Below are 15,294 nucleotides of genomic sequence, written 5' to 3' on the forward strand. Positions count from 1 at the left end.
AAATCTAGTAGTAGACAACTACTGGTAAGTGAATTTAGAAAGGTAATGAAATATAAGGTCAAGTACAAAAATCAATTGTACTGCATACCAGTTGCAAACAATTAAAAAATGAGAGAGGTGAGAGAACAAGAGAGAGACACCCAATTAAAAGAAATAGTCAAAAGATTTCACAAAGCAAGATATATGAATGGACAATAAGCACAGGAAAAAGCGTTTGACATCATTAGTCATCGGTGAAATATAATTACACAATGAGATACCTCCACACATCCCTAGAATCATTCATGTTAATAAGTCTTAAAACATCAAATGTTGCAAGGATGTGAAGCAGCTAGACTTGTCTGTCAGATACTGCTGGGAGGAGTGTGAAGTGGTACAACTACTTTGGAAAAATGCTGGCAGTTTCTTATGTAATTACACATATTCTATGAAAAATACATATATCCAAGAGAAATAAAAATATATCTCCACCGAAAGAGTTCTACAAGATTGTTCACAGCAGTCTTATTCATAATGGCCAAAACTGCAAGCAACCATTAACAGTTACATGTATAGACAAATTATGGCATTGTTCACAGCAGCCTTATTCATAACAGCCAAAACTGCAAACAACCATTAACAGTTAAATGTATAGACAAATTATGGCATATTCATACAACAGAATACTGCTGTCATGGGTTGAATTGGGTCCCCAAAAAGATACACTGAAGTTCTAACCACCAATACAGGTGGATGTAACCTTATTTGGAAACAGGGTCTTGGCAGGTATAATTAGGATTTAAGTTGAGGTGAGGTCATACTGGAGTAGAGAGGGCCCTTGATCCGATACAGCTAGTGTCCTTATAAGAAGAGGAGGTGAGACACAGACAACAACACAGGGAGTAGGCTACGTGACTACAGAGGCAGAGAATGGCATGTGTTGTCTACAAGCCAAGGAACAGCTAGGATTGCTGGCAACACCAGAAGCTAAGAGAAAGACATGGAACAGATTCTTCCCTACCATCTTCAGAGAGAGGAGGGCCCTGCTGACCCCTTGATTTTGGACTTCTAGTCTCCAGAACCACAAGAGAACAGATTTCTGTTGTTTTAAGCCACCTAGTTCTGTGGTACTTTGTTACAGCAGCGCTAGGAAACTAATACAAACTATCCCATAATAAAAAGCAATGAAATAGTAATACACCAAATGAATCGCAAAAATATTATGTGGTCAGTGAAAGAAGCCAAACCCAAAACTATATGCTGCAAAAACATCAGAACCTTGGTTGTCTCTGGCTAGGGACAGCAAATCACGGGGATGATGAGATTGGGAAAAACCATCAGGAAATTCTGAGTTGACTGAAATGTTATGTCGATTTGTGTGAGGTTACAGGGTTAGTATTTGTCAAACATCACTGAATTGCACACTTAAGATCTAGGCATATGCTTCGAGGAAAATAATATCAGTCAAATAAATTTTAAACTCCAGTTAGTAGGTATGTTTTTTGTAGAAGTTTATGTTAGCAAGCCTGAGAATGTTTTCTGTATACTCTAGGCTTGAGCAAATGAAACAATACATTGAGGAAAGTAAGAACCAGGTTTCTCATTATTGGAGAAGGGGGATATAAATACAGAAAAATGGAAGACAACAACAAACTTTGTGGTGTTGGATTGGAATTGGAGTTTATCAGTATGAACTCATGATTTTTAATATAGATAGCTAGCTAGCTAGTAAGAAAAAAGAAGTGGAGAATAAGAGGTATTTTCCTTTATGTGTCTTTCTGGATCTGAAAAGACAAAATGTAAGTATGTAAGGAAAAGGAATAAAAATACCCTTCTCTGATGCAGGACAGTTCCCTTGAATGGATTTTCATTAAATCTGTGGTGGGACTTTTTATTTCTAATGCTAAGTGAAATAGACTAATTGTGGTACATCTGAACTATTGTTTTTCAGATCTAAGAAGGATAGGCTTGTAGAAAGGGAATAAAGAACAAAAAAGGTTTTTAAAGTTTCAGTTTATCTTGATAGTTGTCTTGAGGTTAATCACTGGCTAATGAAAACATTCTTAGATACTTGCTAAACTACCTTCAGTCTTTCTTAAGCATTTACTTGTCGATAGGTAGTACCTGGAGAAGATAACCTATGCTTTTAATCTCAGGTGAGTAATTTTGTACTTTTTGACAATTACGGACAATTATACTTTTTGGGTCCTCAACCTTCTTGTTTAATTTCACTGGAAACTAGTATAATTGACATATCTGACATGGCTTTTATTTGGTGAAGTACTAGATTATCCATTCTCTAAATACATTAATGCTAGTACATGCTTCATAGTTAAATATTTTTAATCCAGAATTATGTTGGTAAATTTTTTTTCTGTCTGTCTCTCTCTTTTGGTAATTAATGGTCAAGTATACAAATATAAAAGCCATCAAAATGAGAATACTCAATCTGCTAGATGATTATGAATCAAGTCAATAGACGGGTAGAGCATCCCTAAGTGATGATACGTAAAGGATCAATCTGGATTGTGTTGACAGCCCTCCTTCAGGTCATGTCACCTTACACAGAAGCCACCCTGAGCCAGACCAGCAGATATAAATCAGTGGGAGCAGGCAGCTGATGTGCCAAATTCTACTGATTCACTTGTTAAACTACTAGTGGAATGATTTCTACCTGCCAACAGAATAAGAGAGCATACAAAGAAAGACAGCACAGGGGAAGACCAATCTAGCATCTCACCATCCAGGGGCTTGGCCTCAGCTGGCGTCTGCTCTTCCTGAACTCCCAGGCTGTTCTCTTTGATACTTTCTATTTCCCGCCAGAAATCCTCCATGGAGGCGCTGTCTATGGAGGCTTGAGAGTTGGAGCGGCTGAATGCCGGGGATTGTAAGGATTCATTGGAGAGCATCCTGCTAATTCTTCGGCAGCGAGAAATGGATTTTCTGAGAAAAGAATAGTATCTGTTAACGAAAATCAGTGTCTCAGGTTACAAATCACAAAATTAAATTTAGGTGTGATATCAATGGAGAGATGGAGTTAGTGTGATAGAGAGGGGCTTGAGGGAATAACCTCCAGTCAGTGGTGGCCCCGTCCTTTTCATTCTCTATAATTCATAATGACTTTGTGGCCATGTGGGAATTACCACAAAACTACTTTTTATACCTTTCACACACTCATAAAGTGGGAAGTTGTTCATATTAGTCAAAACATATATAGTAAAAGTTAGCCCCTGTAAAGTATCTAAGGTGATGTCAGAGAAGAGTGAAAAAATCTGGCTGCTCACATCCAGTGGGGTGGGTACTATTAAACAAAATAAGCATTGGCGATGATGTAGAGAAACTGGAACCCTTGTTCATTGCTGGTGGAAATGTAAAATGGTACAGCCTCTGTGGAAAACAGCATGGCAGTCCATCAAAAAATCTAGCAGAACTACTGTGATATCCAGCAATTCCACTGACTATACATACAAAAGAACTGAAAGCAGAGTCTTGAAGAGATACATGTACATCCATGTTCATAATAGTGATTCACAATAGCCACAAGGCAGAAGCAACTTAAACGTCCACTGACAGACCAATGGATAAGCAAAATGTGGTCTATTCATACAACGAAATATTATTGAGCCTTAAAAAGAAAGGAAATTCTGACACATGCTACAACATGGATGAACCTTGAGGACATCAGGCTAAGTGAAATAAGCCAGTCACAGAAAAACAAATGCTGTATGTATGATTCCACTTATATGAGGGACCTAAAGTAGTCAAACGCCTAGAGACAGGAAGTAGAATGGTGGTTGTAAGGGTCTGCGGGGAAGGAGGCATGGCAAGTTATTGTTTAACAGGTAGAGAGTTTCAGTTTTACAAGATGAACAAGTTCTGGAGCTGGAGGGTGGAGACGGTTGCACAGTGTGAATGTGCTTCATGCCACTGAGCTGCAGGCTTAAAGGGGTTAATATGGTCAATTTTACGTCGCACATTTTACCAGAATTTAAAAACAAATGTTTTTAAATTACAGATACATTTTTTAAAAGTTGGCTGTTGAGAAAATGAGCTAACGAGAGGAAATAATCCATGACATTAAACAGAAAAACTCTGTATTAGGATGGGGAAGTGGGGCACTAACTCAGTTCAGGGAGAACCAGATCACCACCAGGGGAAAGGCCCAAATGCTTAGGGGGGCAGCGAAGCTCCAGGCATCACCACCCAGCAGGACCACTGCTAGCCTAGCAGACAACAGCTGAACAAGGCACAGAGCAGCTCCATGGGGTGCTTTCCTCGTGGGATTGCTGCAAGGACTAAGTGAGTTAGCATGTGTAAAGCATTTAGGACATAAAAACATCCAACAGATGTTAGTCTAAAAAACAAGAGACACAGTAGGGGAGACAGATGCCAAAATGCTGGAATTCTGAGAGAGTTTGGAGATTTACATAAAAATAAAATATTTTATGTGAGGTGGTGGATGTGTTAACTAACCTTATTGTGGTAATCATTTAGCAATATATACATATATCAAATCTTCAGGTCGTACTCCTTAAATATACCCCATGTTATATGTCAATTCTATCTCAATAAAGCTGGAAACATTTTTAAATGTTTGACTCTATGATATATGATTGACAAATATTACACTTCTTAGGAACAGAATGTTTGACTACATACAACACTTCAGTCCTCAACCAGGAAGGATGACTGAATTACTCTATGCAGTATGATCTTCTGCTCTTATTCTTACATGATTTTTTTTTCTTTTTAATTTTCCAGTTGGAGTGTGTACGCAACTCCTGTCAAAGAACTCCTCCACACTTGGTTTCTTCTCCTTGGGTCCAGGTGGAATTGAACCAAAAAGTTGAGACTACTTAATCAATGTGTGGTCAGAGCTGTTTTATCCAAAACAAGAAATCCAGATGGAAAGAGCAATGACATAGTAATGTCCAACCGTGGCATTCTGACTCGCTTAGGGCAATTCAATTTTGACATTCAGAGCAGCAGTGGATTACTACCAAACTTAGCCGTGTCCTAGAGCGTATGTAAAGCACACTGATATGTGTGAGAGTACAAAAAGAAAGGGGAATAAGAAAAAAATTCCATGTGCTCATATGGTCTATACCTCTAGGAAACCTAGATTTCTCAATCACCTTTAGGATAAATTTCTAGAATTTGATCATTGATCCTGAGACTGTACCAGACTGTAAGTAGTTCCAGTTTTGCAGTGAGTTAGCCAACTTATTTTTAAAACTCAGAGCATTTCAGGAAAATATTAGATATCCACTTTTATTTTTTTATTCTTTGCTGTGTGATAAAAATTTTATGTCGCTTTGATAATTGGGTGATAAGAGTTCTTCACTAAATTCTTCACAGTTTGACAAGACAGACACATTCTAGTGGTTGAAATACACAGGAAATCAACACAGGTTATGAAGGCAGTTACTGCTCCCTTTATTATTTTTAGGCTCTTCAGCCTTTTCTCTTTTGAAAGCCACTAATGAATTCATAGAATTATAGCATATAAACATCTATTTCTGTGAAACTGTAATCAATTACCACTGCTCACACAGCCTACTGTCCTCCGTGTATCATATTCAGGAAAAAGTATATAGATGCCCAAAACTTTCTCTAGTTCCAGTTTTTTTTTTTAGGTTATTCTTTGAAAATGAATATGACTTGTAAAAAATTCACAGTCTTAACAGAAGACATGGACTAAGTTTTTAAAAATTATAAGGCAGTATATTATAAGCATAAAAGTTTAAGTAATACACAATTTATAAAGCGGAAGCTGAAGGTTTCTTCCCATCTGTATCATATCATATTGTTCTATAAGCTGCTTTGCTTTCCCCACTCAAAAACATGTCATAGCTATCTTTTCCATGCCAGTACAGAGATAACACCTCAATGGCTGCATGGAACAGCACCATTTCTCTTAGAAATTAAGAAAACATGCAGTTATACTTAAGCACTGAAAATGTTTGAAAAAGTGAGAAATTTGGGAAATATTAAGTGAATCTTAGAAGATGAGGAGCATATATATTTAGGGCTAATAATGATTCTTCTGGTTACAGCCCAGTTTCTTACTCATGCAAAGGGAATACTGGTAGAATCTCAGAGAAGAGATCTTCATAAACTTCTGCTGGGAGCAGGAGGATTGGAGGTGAAATACAGGTCACGAACATCTGCGCAACACACTGGTTTCATCTGAGACAATCCACCCAAAGAATCCTTTAATTGCAATGGTCAACTATTTTTTTTGGCAAATAAGTCAAACAGCATTTTTTGGATAAGCACATTTGGAAGAGTTCTCACTTTTTTAGTTAGGGATCCAAATATTTCCCCCTTCACCCCAGGGTAGAGTAGGGACCATGACCTTACAGTCTTAAAGTATTACGTAATTGTGATGCTTGGGCTCATCCACCACTTTGATGAGCCTCACAGCTTCAAACCTCACCATATTAGGATAAACAGAGCTTCAACTTCATCAGCTGTTTGTCATTTTTTATTCCAAAACAATACCAGGAAAACTCTACATGAAAAACAGAATGCAACTGTTACACAGCATTATATAGCAACTTTTGTTGGGAAAACACCATTAGGTTTGTGGGGATTTTTTAGCCACACCATGCGGCATGCAGGATCTTAGTTCCCAAGACCAGGGATTGAACCCGGGCCCACTGCAGTGGAGGCACGGAGTCCTAACCACTGGACCTCCAGGGAAGTCCCAAAACACCATTAGGTTTAAAATTAGATTTAAGTGGATGATAATTACCATAAATTCAAAGTGGCATTAATAAAAAAAATTTTTTTTAAGATTTTACGATTCCATTTTCCCCTCCATAATGTTTTTAGAAATACCTTATATTATATTTTAATGATTACTGGAGATGCTACAACTTCAGAACAATGCAAATAACGTATAAGGAGTTTAATTCTCCCTCCACCCCTTATTATATTACTATTGTCATACATGTTGCTTCTTCACATGTTTACACCCCACAATGGTTATTATTTTTGTTTCTTTTAGAAAGTCAATAACCTTTTTAAAAATTAAATAAGTAGTCTTTTATGTTTATCCTTTCTGGGGCTCTTCATCATTCCTGCATGTCCATGTATCCATAACAGATCATTCTAATCGGTTTTGAGAACCTCCTTTGGTATTTCCTCTCTTTTTCTTTAGGATTTCTTGTACTATGGATCTGCTGGCAACAAGTCCCCTCATATTTCTTTCTGAATATGTCTTTAATTCACCTTCATCTTTGATGAATATATTTCCTGGGCATAGGACTCTAGGCTGGCAGATTTATTGTTGTTTTTATAATCCTTTTAAAGATGGCATTCCATTGTCTTCTGTATCCTTGATTCTGATGAAAAGTCAATTATAACTCTTACTGACATGCTTCTAAATATAATGTTCCTCCTCTCTAACTGCCTTTAATAGATTTTTTCCCTTTATCTTTTGTTTTTAGAAGCTTAATTATAAAATACCTAGATTGTTTTATTTGTATTTATTCTACTTAAGGTTTACTGAGCTTCTTGAATCTGTGGGTAGATGTATTTCATCAACTTTAGGGTAGTCACCCATTTTCTCTTCAAGTATTTTTTCTGTCCAACTCTCTCTCTCCTCTTCTTCTGGAACTCCAATAACACAACCATTTGATATTGTCCCAAATGTCCTTCATGATATGTTTGTTTCCCCTCCAACCCTCACCCCTTGTACTTCAGTTTAGGGAATTTCTACTACCCTGTCTTTAGGTTCACTTTTCTTTTCTTCTATGTGCCCAGTGCTAGTTAAGACCATCCAATGAATGCTTCAATTCTGATACCATGTTTTTTCATATCAAGAATGTCCTATTAGTTCTTTTTAAAGATTCTATCTCTCTGTTGACATTATTCATCTTTTATCCCTTTTATCTGTCTTCTTTTTAACATACTTATTATTGTTATTTAAAAGTTCTTGTCTCTTAATGCCAACATCTGTGCTGTCAGTGCATCTGCTAGTATTGATTTAAAAAGAACAGTCAATTGTTTATGGATCATATTTTCCTTTTCTTTTACAAACAATTTTTTGTTGACTTTGTTTTTAAAAGAACTCTAGAAAACTGGAGTAAATAGTAATTTCCCCAAGAGGGGTAAGCTTTCTGTCTGGTAGTTGAAATGAGGTACAGATCACTTCAACCCATTTAAGGAGCTGAGGTGGGTCTGGGCTGAGTTGCAACTTTAATCAGTTTTAGGTTACCTCTGATTCCAAATGCTTTGAGGGGGTTGATCTGTCCTGTGTGTATTACAGGTCCCTCCCTCAACAGGGCTTTTGGATAAACACCACAGGACTACAGGAATTGCTCTCTACTTTAGAGCCTAGCCGCGAGCCTCCTGTGTTGCTGGGCTCTCAGCAAAATCCCAAGGGGGAGAGTTGTCAGACTTGGAGAACTAGCTCTGCATTTGGGGCTTTGACAGATTCCAACCTTTTGGGCCAGTGCAGGCAGCCCCATGGGTGTCTTCTCTCCCCATAGAGTCCTTCTGCCGAGGGAGTGATCTTCTGCCCAGCAGTACACAGACTCAGGGAGAGACACACACTGAAGTGACTGCTGGGCTCTGCCCACCTAGGAAGAGCCCTTCCCTCCCTGGAACTGAGTTCCTTTAGACTTCTTTGTGTCCACAGCTCTCCATTATAAACAGCTTCAAAACATATGATTTTACATGCATCGTCTCTTCTCTAGTTGCAACAGTGAGAAAGATAATCGGCCACAACCTAGTCTGTGTTCTAACTGGAAATGGAACTCCCACAGAACACTGTACACACATCAGATATTTTTTAAATGCTGCATCTACTAATGAATTGCTTGCTCTAACCACAAGTTCAACTGTTCTGAGTATATTCCACAGAATATTTCAAAAAGACATACTTCTTGCTAAGAAATACTCTGTGGCCTTTATTATTTCTTATTTTATAAAGAATTTCACATGAAACAATTTACTATCATACACATTCCATCCTTTGATTCTTATCTTAACCTCCTGAAGTAGTCAAAGCAAGTATTATACATCTCAGTATACAGTGAGGGAAACAGTTACAGAGAGTAAAGTGAAGACACATTAACTTCCCACCACAATTACAATAAAATGCATATTCTTTTCTATGACATCATAGCCCAGCATGTTCTGTCCTCAAATGTCTTATCCAGTCTCACCTTATATCACTCTCCCCTAGCATTAGCACCAGGCCTGCTAATCTTTTCTCGGTTTCTCTAAAAAGTCAAGCTCTTCCTTCCCTTTCTCTTACCGTTTTTCTCTACCTGGAACATTCTGTCTATTTCCATGGCAAGATGCTTCTCATCATTCAGCTCCTAATGTAAATGTCGCCTCCTCAGGGGATCTTTTCCCGGCCACCCTAACATAGCATTTCTCCAATTACCCACCATCTCAGCTTTCTGCATTTCCTTCTTCTCACTCATCAACAACATACACTTTATCTATTCACCTACTTCATTTTGGGGAACTATTTTCCCCACTAGAATATAGAGGAACCGTGTCTGTCTTATTTACACAGTATCTGGCCAATAGCAGGAACTCAGAAATATTTGCTGAATGAATGACTAGGGACAGTGAAGCCAGGATATGAATTCACACGTTTTCAATTCTTTCCAAATGCTTTCCCTACAGTAATCCTTCTAAATTTCAAACGTCTCCTCAGGTATTTGCGTATCTGTGTATATAGCTCTACACATTTTTATACCAGGGAAGGAATATAGTATTGTGATTTAGAGAAAAACTCTGAAGACAGCTGGTCCAGATTTGAATGTGGGCTCTGACCCTTCCTAGATCCACAACCTTGAGAAAGGAATTGAACCCTTGGGCCTCCATTTCCTGATCTGTAAAATGGGAATATTAATCACATACATGCCCTGGGTTATTATGAGGATTAACTGAGTAAATATATGTAAAATGCATGGCACGTAGTAATCCCATGTGCTATTACTATAATTTAACTAATTTGTTGGCATGCCTATGGCTAGGTTTAGGGTCAGGCTAAAACGGGTGGTAAAATATCACAGCAGCACTAAAATTTACTAGGAATATAATGAGATAAATAAAACTGCATTTATCAGAACTCGTCTCTGATCCAACCCCATTCCCAAGCCTTGTTTCTCCAACTCCCTTAGGCCAGAAGCGATCATCTGACACAATTCTGGCCAAGTCACATAAGAAAAATCCCTCTCCATAGTTTCAGTGTAATCTTTTATTTTCCTCATATAGGTGCTACTCCTTTCTCTTCCTACCTCTCCCTTACTGGAATGTAGACAAGATGACTGGTACCTCAGCAGCCATCTTGCAACTATGAGAAAAAAGCCATGAAAATTGTAGTGATCAGCCTTGATGTTATTGAGTCTCAGAAATAACATCAGATGCTGCCTATTCTCTGGACTTCCAGAAATGTGAGAAAAATAAACTCCTATTTTTAAAAACTACTGTAATCTCTGTTGCTGTTGTTATTGCTACTTGCAGTCCAAATGATTCCTAAGTGATATACCTAGAAGAAATACTTTAATAAGTCATTTGGGGTGGGGTAAGATGAGACACCATCTCCACCCCACTAAGGAGACTATTCAAGTAAGATTAGACAGTCAGTAACCTGCCACCTAAAGGAAGGTGGGATCTAATGTAATGATTTTCCATTTTAAAGGTGACCGAATTATTGGCTTAACCCCAGTCTTGGTCTGGTCTTGATCAGTACACTATGGAGTTAAACTTCATTCCTGCTAAAGATCTCCCTGCCTGAATATGCAGGGAATATATTCACATTGCTCTCAAATCAAACATATTCCAAACATTTTAGGAAGAATATATCAAAATGAAAGATTTCCCCTTCTCTTTCTGAAAGAATAAGACTGCATTCCCCACTGTCATTATCACTGAATGAGGCCGGTGGCGGTGGCGGCACAGCATGACCATCTAGAGAAATCATCTTGGACCCTGACCACAGTGGGCCTGTGCAGCAGGGTTCTTGCAAGAGAAACCTCTCGCTCTCTGGGACAGACGCTGGGTACAGTCCCAGTAATGCTGCTGTCTGCCCTCTTGGCTTCCTGGGGAGGTCACTCAGCATGAGAAAGAAAGAGGACAAATCCCTTGTTTTCAGGCTCTGGCTTCTCAATATCTTTGGATTCGAACATGCTTATTATAAACAAGCTCAACTTGGATGTCTTGGAAAAAGCACTTGAAAGGCAGTGGTGATAAAAAAAAAAAAAAAAAAAAAGAAGCTATGGTTTCAGATTAATAGACGCAAGAACACAGAGGAGGTTCCCGCTCTTTCTCAGGCTCCCTGACTCGGTCTTTCACTATCATTCTGGCATCCTCTCCTTCGCATCCTGCCAGCCCAGTTTTCTCTTCTGTTCCTGACCTTCCTCAGCCCTCCTAGGGGAATGAGGAGAAAGCTGATGAAGCTTTTCCTTCAAAAGGTAAACAGGTCTGCCTGAACCTCTCTGTTGGCAGAAAAAGATACAGAAAAATGTGTTTGTAGATTAAGGGAAGGCTTAAAACAGCAAACAAACCTCAGTCACTCAGCAGGGAATATTTGAAATGGTTTTGAAAGCTAGAATTCTTTTTAATCAGTTGAGGTTCACAGCAGCAATTAAATCCTTATGCAGCGTGTATCACCTCTGAGCACAGGCACTGGGCTAGAAATGGGAAAAGTGAGAATGAGGAAATAATAACTTCCAACTATTATACACTGAACTCCAGTATTTACAAAGGCGGGGGCTCAAATGGGGCCACAAGCTCTTCTGTAAGAGAGAATGACAGAACCTTTTCCTGGAGGTGGGAGGACAGCAGGTTTTTCTGTACTTCTACTGTGAAAGGAAAGCAACTCCACATGCTTGACTTTGAAGGAAAGTAACCTGTTATGTTCTGTCTACTGCTCTACCAAGAAAAGCCACTAACTAAAATCAATGCTTGTACAGTTACCACTTAAGTATAATACATCACTTATGTGGATACATAACAAACATACACATGACAAAACCAAAATAGAATGGTTCTTAAATTTCCCCTACTTTGGCTGAGGGGAGGGAGGAGTAGAGAGTGATTGCTAATGGGTGTGGGGTTTCTTTTTGGAATGATGAACATGTTCTGGAATTAGTGGTGATGGTATCACAACTTGTGAACATACTAAAAACCACTGAACTGTACACTTTAGAAGGATGAATTTTATGTTATATAAATTATATCTCAATTTTTTAATTGTATGAGAAAAAGATCACCTTTCTTTTTTTTTTTTTTCTTTTTTTGCGATACGCGGGCCTCTCACTGCTGTGGCCTCTCCCGTTGCGGAGCACAGGCTCCGGACGTGCAGGCTCAGTGGCCATGGCTCACGGGCCCAGCCACTCCGCGGCATGTGGGATCTTCCCGGACCAGGGCACGAACCCGTGTCCCCTGCATCGGCAGGCGGACTCTCAACCACTGCGCCACCAGGGAAGCCCCACCTTTCTTTTTTTTTAATTTTGATAATTACAAGTGCTTTGACACTGACAATACAAAACCCTGGCTAGGATGTGGAGCAAGAAGAATTCTCATTCATTGCAGGTGGGAATGCAAAATGGTGCAGCCACTTTGGAAGACAGCTTGGTGGTTTCTTAAAGCTAAGCACACTCTTACTGTAAATCCAGCAATCGCTCTCTCCTCAGTATTTACCCAAAGGAGTTGAAAACTTATGTTCACACACAAAGCTGCACATGGATATTCATAGGAGTTCTATGTTCATAACTGACAAAATATGGAAGCCACCAAGATGTCCTTTAGTAAGCAAATAGATAAACAGTGGTATATCCAGATAATGGAATATTATTCACTGCTAAAAAGAAATGAGCTATCAAGCCATGTAAAGACATGGGAGAATCTTAAGTGCATATTACTAAGTGAAAGAAGATAATCTGTAAAGACTAGATACATACTGTATGATTCCAGCTATATGACATTCTGGAAAAGGCAAAACTATGAAGACAGTAAAAAGATCAGTGGTTACCAGGGCTTGGGGGCAGCAGGGGAAGTGGGAGGGGGAAAGGAAGGATGAACACGTGGAACATAGAGGATTTTTAGGGCAGTGAAACTTTTCTGTATGATACCACACGTTTGTCCAAACCCCCAGAATGTAAACTATGGACTTTGGGTGATTATGATGTGTCAATATAGGTTTATCAATTGTAACAAATGTACCACTCTGGTAGAGGGGTGTTGTTAATGGAAGAGGCTGTGTACGTGTGGGGCTGGGGGCATATGGGAAATCTCTGGTCCTTCCCCTCAATTTTGCTGTGAACCCAAAACTTCTCTAAAAAGATAAAGTCTTTTTTTTGTTTTTCAAAGAAAAGTACTTTGGAATTTCAAAGTTGAGGCAAACTTAGGAAAATGCAAAAAAGAATCAAATTTGCAAAAATACCCAGGGGTTTAGAAAGAAAGGAAAGATACTTCTATGAAAAACTACTGGCTGCTTTGAGCAAAGAATAACAATCACAGATGGGAAATGGCCCTATCTGCTCAAATAATAATCATCTAAACAAGAGACAGGATGAAATGTCTGCTATGCAGGCAAAGGAAATCACCGAGTGTGAATGTTTTATGTTCTGTCTGTTTTAAAACTAGTATGCAGTTTATAAGCTTGATGTATATATTGATTTTGGTGACGTTCAGTCAATCCCACAAGTGACTCTTGTCACATTATCCTTAAGGATAAGTTAAAATTATGAGTGGAAGACTAGTTTGGTGACACCTAATTATTGCTCAGAGGCTCATATTTTTAACTAAATTAGGAGATGCCCAGGAAAGAATCTATAAAACAGAATATGAGCAAAAAGCAGCTTTCCCTTGCTCTTTAATAGAATTCTATTCTTTATCAATTCAGTGACACGTGTCACTATAAGAGTCCTGGTGACCTATATGTTTTGTGCTTCTGAGATTACTGTTCTCTACGTAACCTGGATAAGTAATTTTTTTTTTTTTTTTTTTTGCGGTACACGGGCTTCTCACTGTTGTGGCCTCTTCCATTGTGGAGCACAGGCTCCGGAAGTAATTTTTAAAGGATGTCTTTTAATATCAAATGTAAGCTACATATTCCCTCTACTTTTCAGTACCAAATAGCAGTATATATTTTTATTACGTAGTTTTGAGGAGCCTGCTGTGGCTGGTATTGCTATGTCTGGCTTTCAAAGTAATTAAACAGATGAGTCCCCCATTCTGGTGTCTACTGAGGGTCTGCCTTTGTTTTCCAGCTCCTTGTGTGCCTCTCTGGTGCTGTGATGATTTGCTGGAATGCAACCACTCAACCTCTATTTCCTTCACATCTCTGGTCTGTATTTATTATCATTATTACCCAGCCATTAATGCTCAGCCATGCAATGTGAAAATGTTCTTCTACTGCACCCTTGTACTGTTTTTCAATTTCCTTTGTCTGTTGCCTCTCTCCAGCTCCAGAAATTCAATAATAGCAGGACAGAAGCACAAATAGGATCTCTGGGAGTCTCAGGCAGTCCCACATGGTCATTCTCATGTGGATAGAACCTTTCATGTGGCCTTAAAGAGCTCTGTGGTCCATCCCGACAAGGTTTTCCCTGAAGTGGGACTGACCTTCTTCCTCAGGGGCACTGGAATCAGCTCAGCTTTAAACTATTTGGTATAGAATCCAAAGTAGAATATAAATCCAATTTATCATATTCTGACAGGAGTTGGCCATTTGGATGAATAATTATCCAAATTGATTTCTCTTCTTTCACAATATACTTTTCCCCACTCAGACTCACTCCATGATGGCTTTAATTCCACAGGGTCCATTTGAGCAATAACCATTTTGTATTCCATTTGTTTTCACTGTCTAACTTTAAGACAGCTGTTTCCTAACTTCCCTACAAACAGCTTTGAATTGGAGAGCCATAACTAGGATTTCCAATGAAACAGAGGATCCTAGAATTGGAGAGCTAAGAGGGAATCTGAGAAATGCCAAATAAAACACCACATTTTAAAGATAAGAAAAATGAAGCTCAGAGAGGTCAAGCAACTCACCCAAAATCACACAGCTAATTACTGAGAACTAGAACTGCAAACTTGGTCTCCTGATGCCTTATTCCATGCTCTTCTCCCCTGACCACCAGTCTCCTAATTCATTTATGCTTTATTCTTCACCCACTCACCAAAATAAATAAATAAATAAAGCTTCACGTTTTCACATTAGAGATTATCCTCTTTGTCCCCTTAATGTATTTCTTAAAGAGCACATGATACAAAAATCAAGTGGGTAATATTTTTATCATAAAATATGTTGGAAATTATGTCCCCAGTCAGTTTTCA

The 15,294-nt window shown here is 38.7% G+C and overlaps 1 protein-coding gene across 1 annotated transcript in view; it reads right to left on the reverse strand.

Moving 5' to 3' along the window:
- Nucleotides 1–15,294, reverse strand: part of ARHGAP28 (Rho GTPase activating protein 28) — a 145,956-nt gene that overhangs the window by 64,260 nt on the left and 66,402 nt on the right. Inside the window, exon 2 of the mRNA XM_060119032.1 lies at nt 2,720–2,922. Within this exon, the coding sequence (XP_059975015.1) occupies nt 2,720–2,922 (203 nt within the window). The remainder of the gene's footprint in view (nt 1–2,719; nt 2,923–15,294) is intronic.

Source organism: Mesoplodon densirostris, chromosome 15 (genome assembly GCF_025265405.1).
Source record: "Mesoplodon densirostris isolate mMesDen1 chromosome 15, mMesDen1 primary haplotype, whole genome shotgun sequence".
NCBI classification, from domain to species: domain Eukaryota; kingdom Metazoa; phylum Chordata; class Mammalia; order Artiodactyla; family Ziphiidae; genus Mesoplodon; species Mesoplodon densirostris.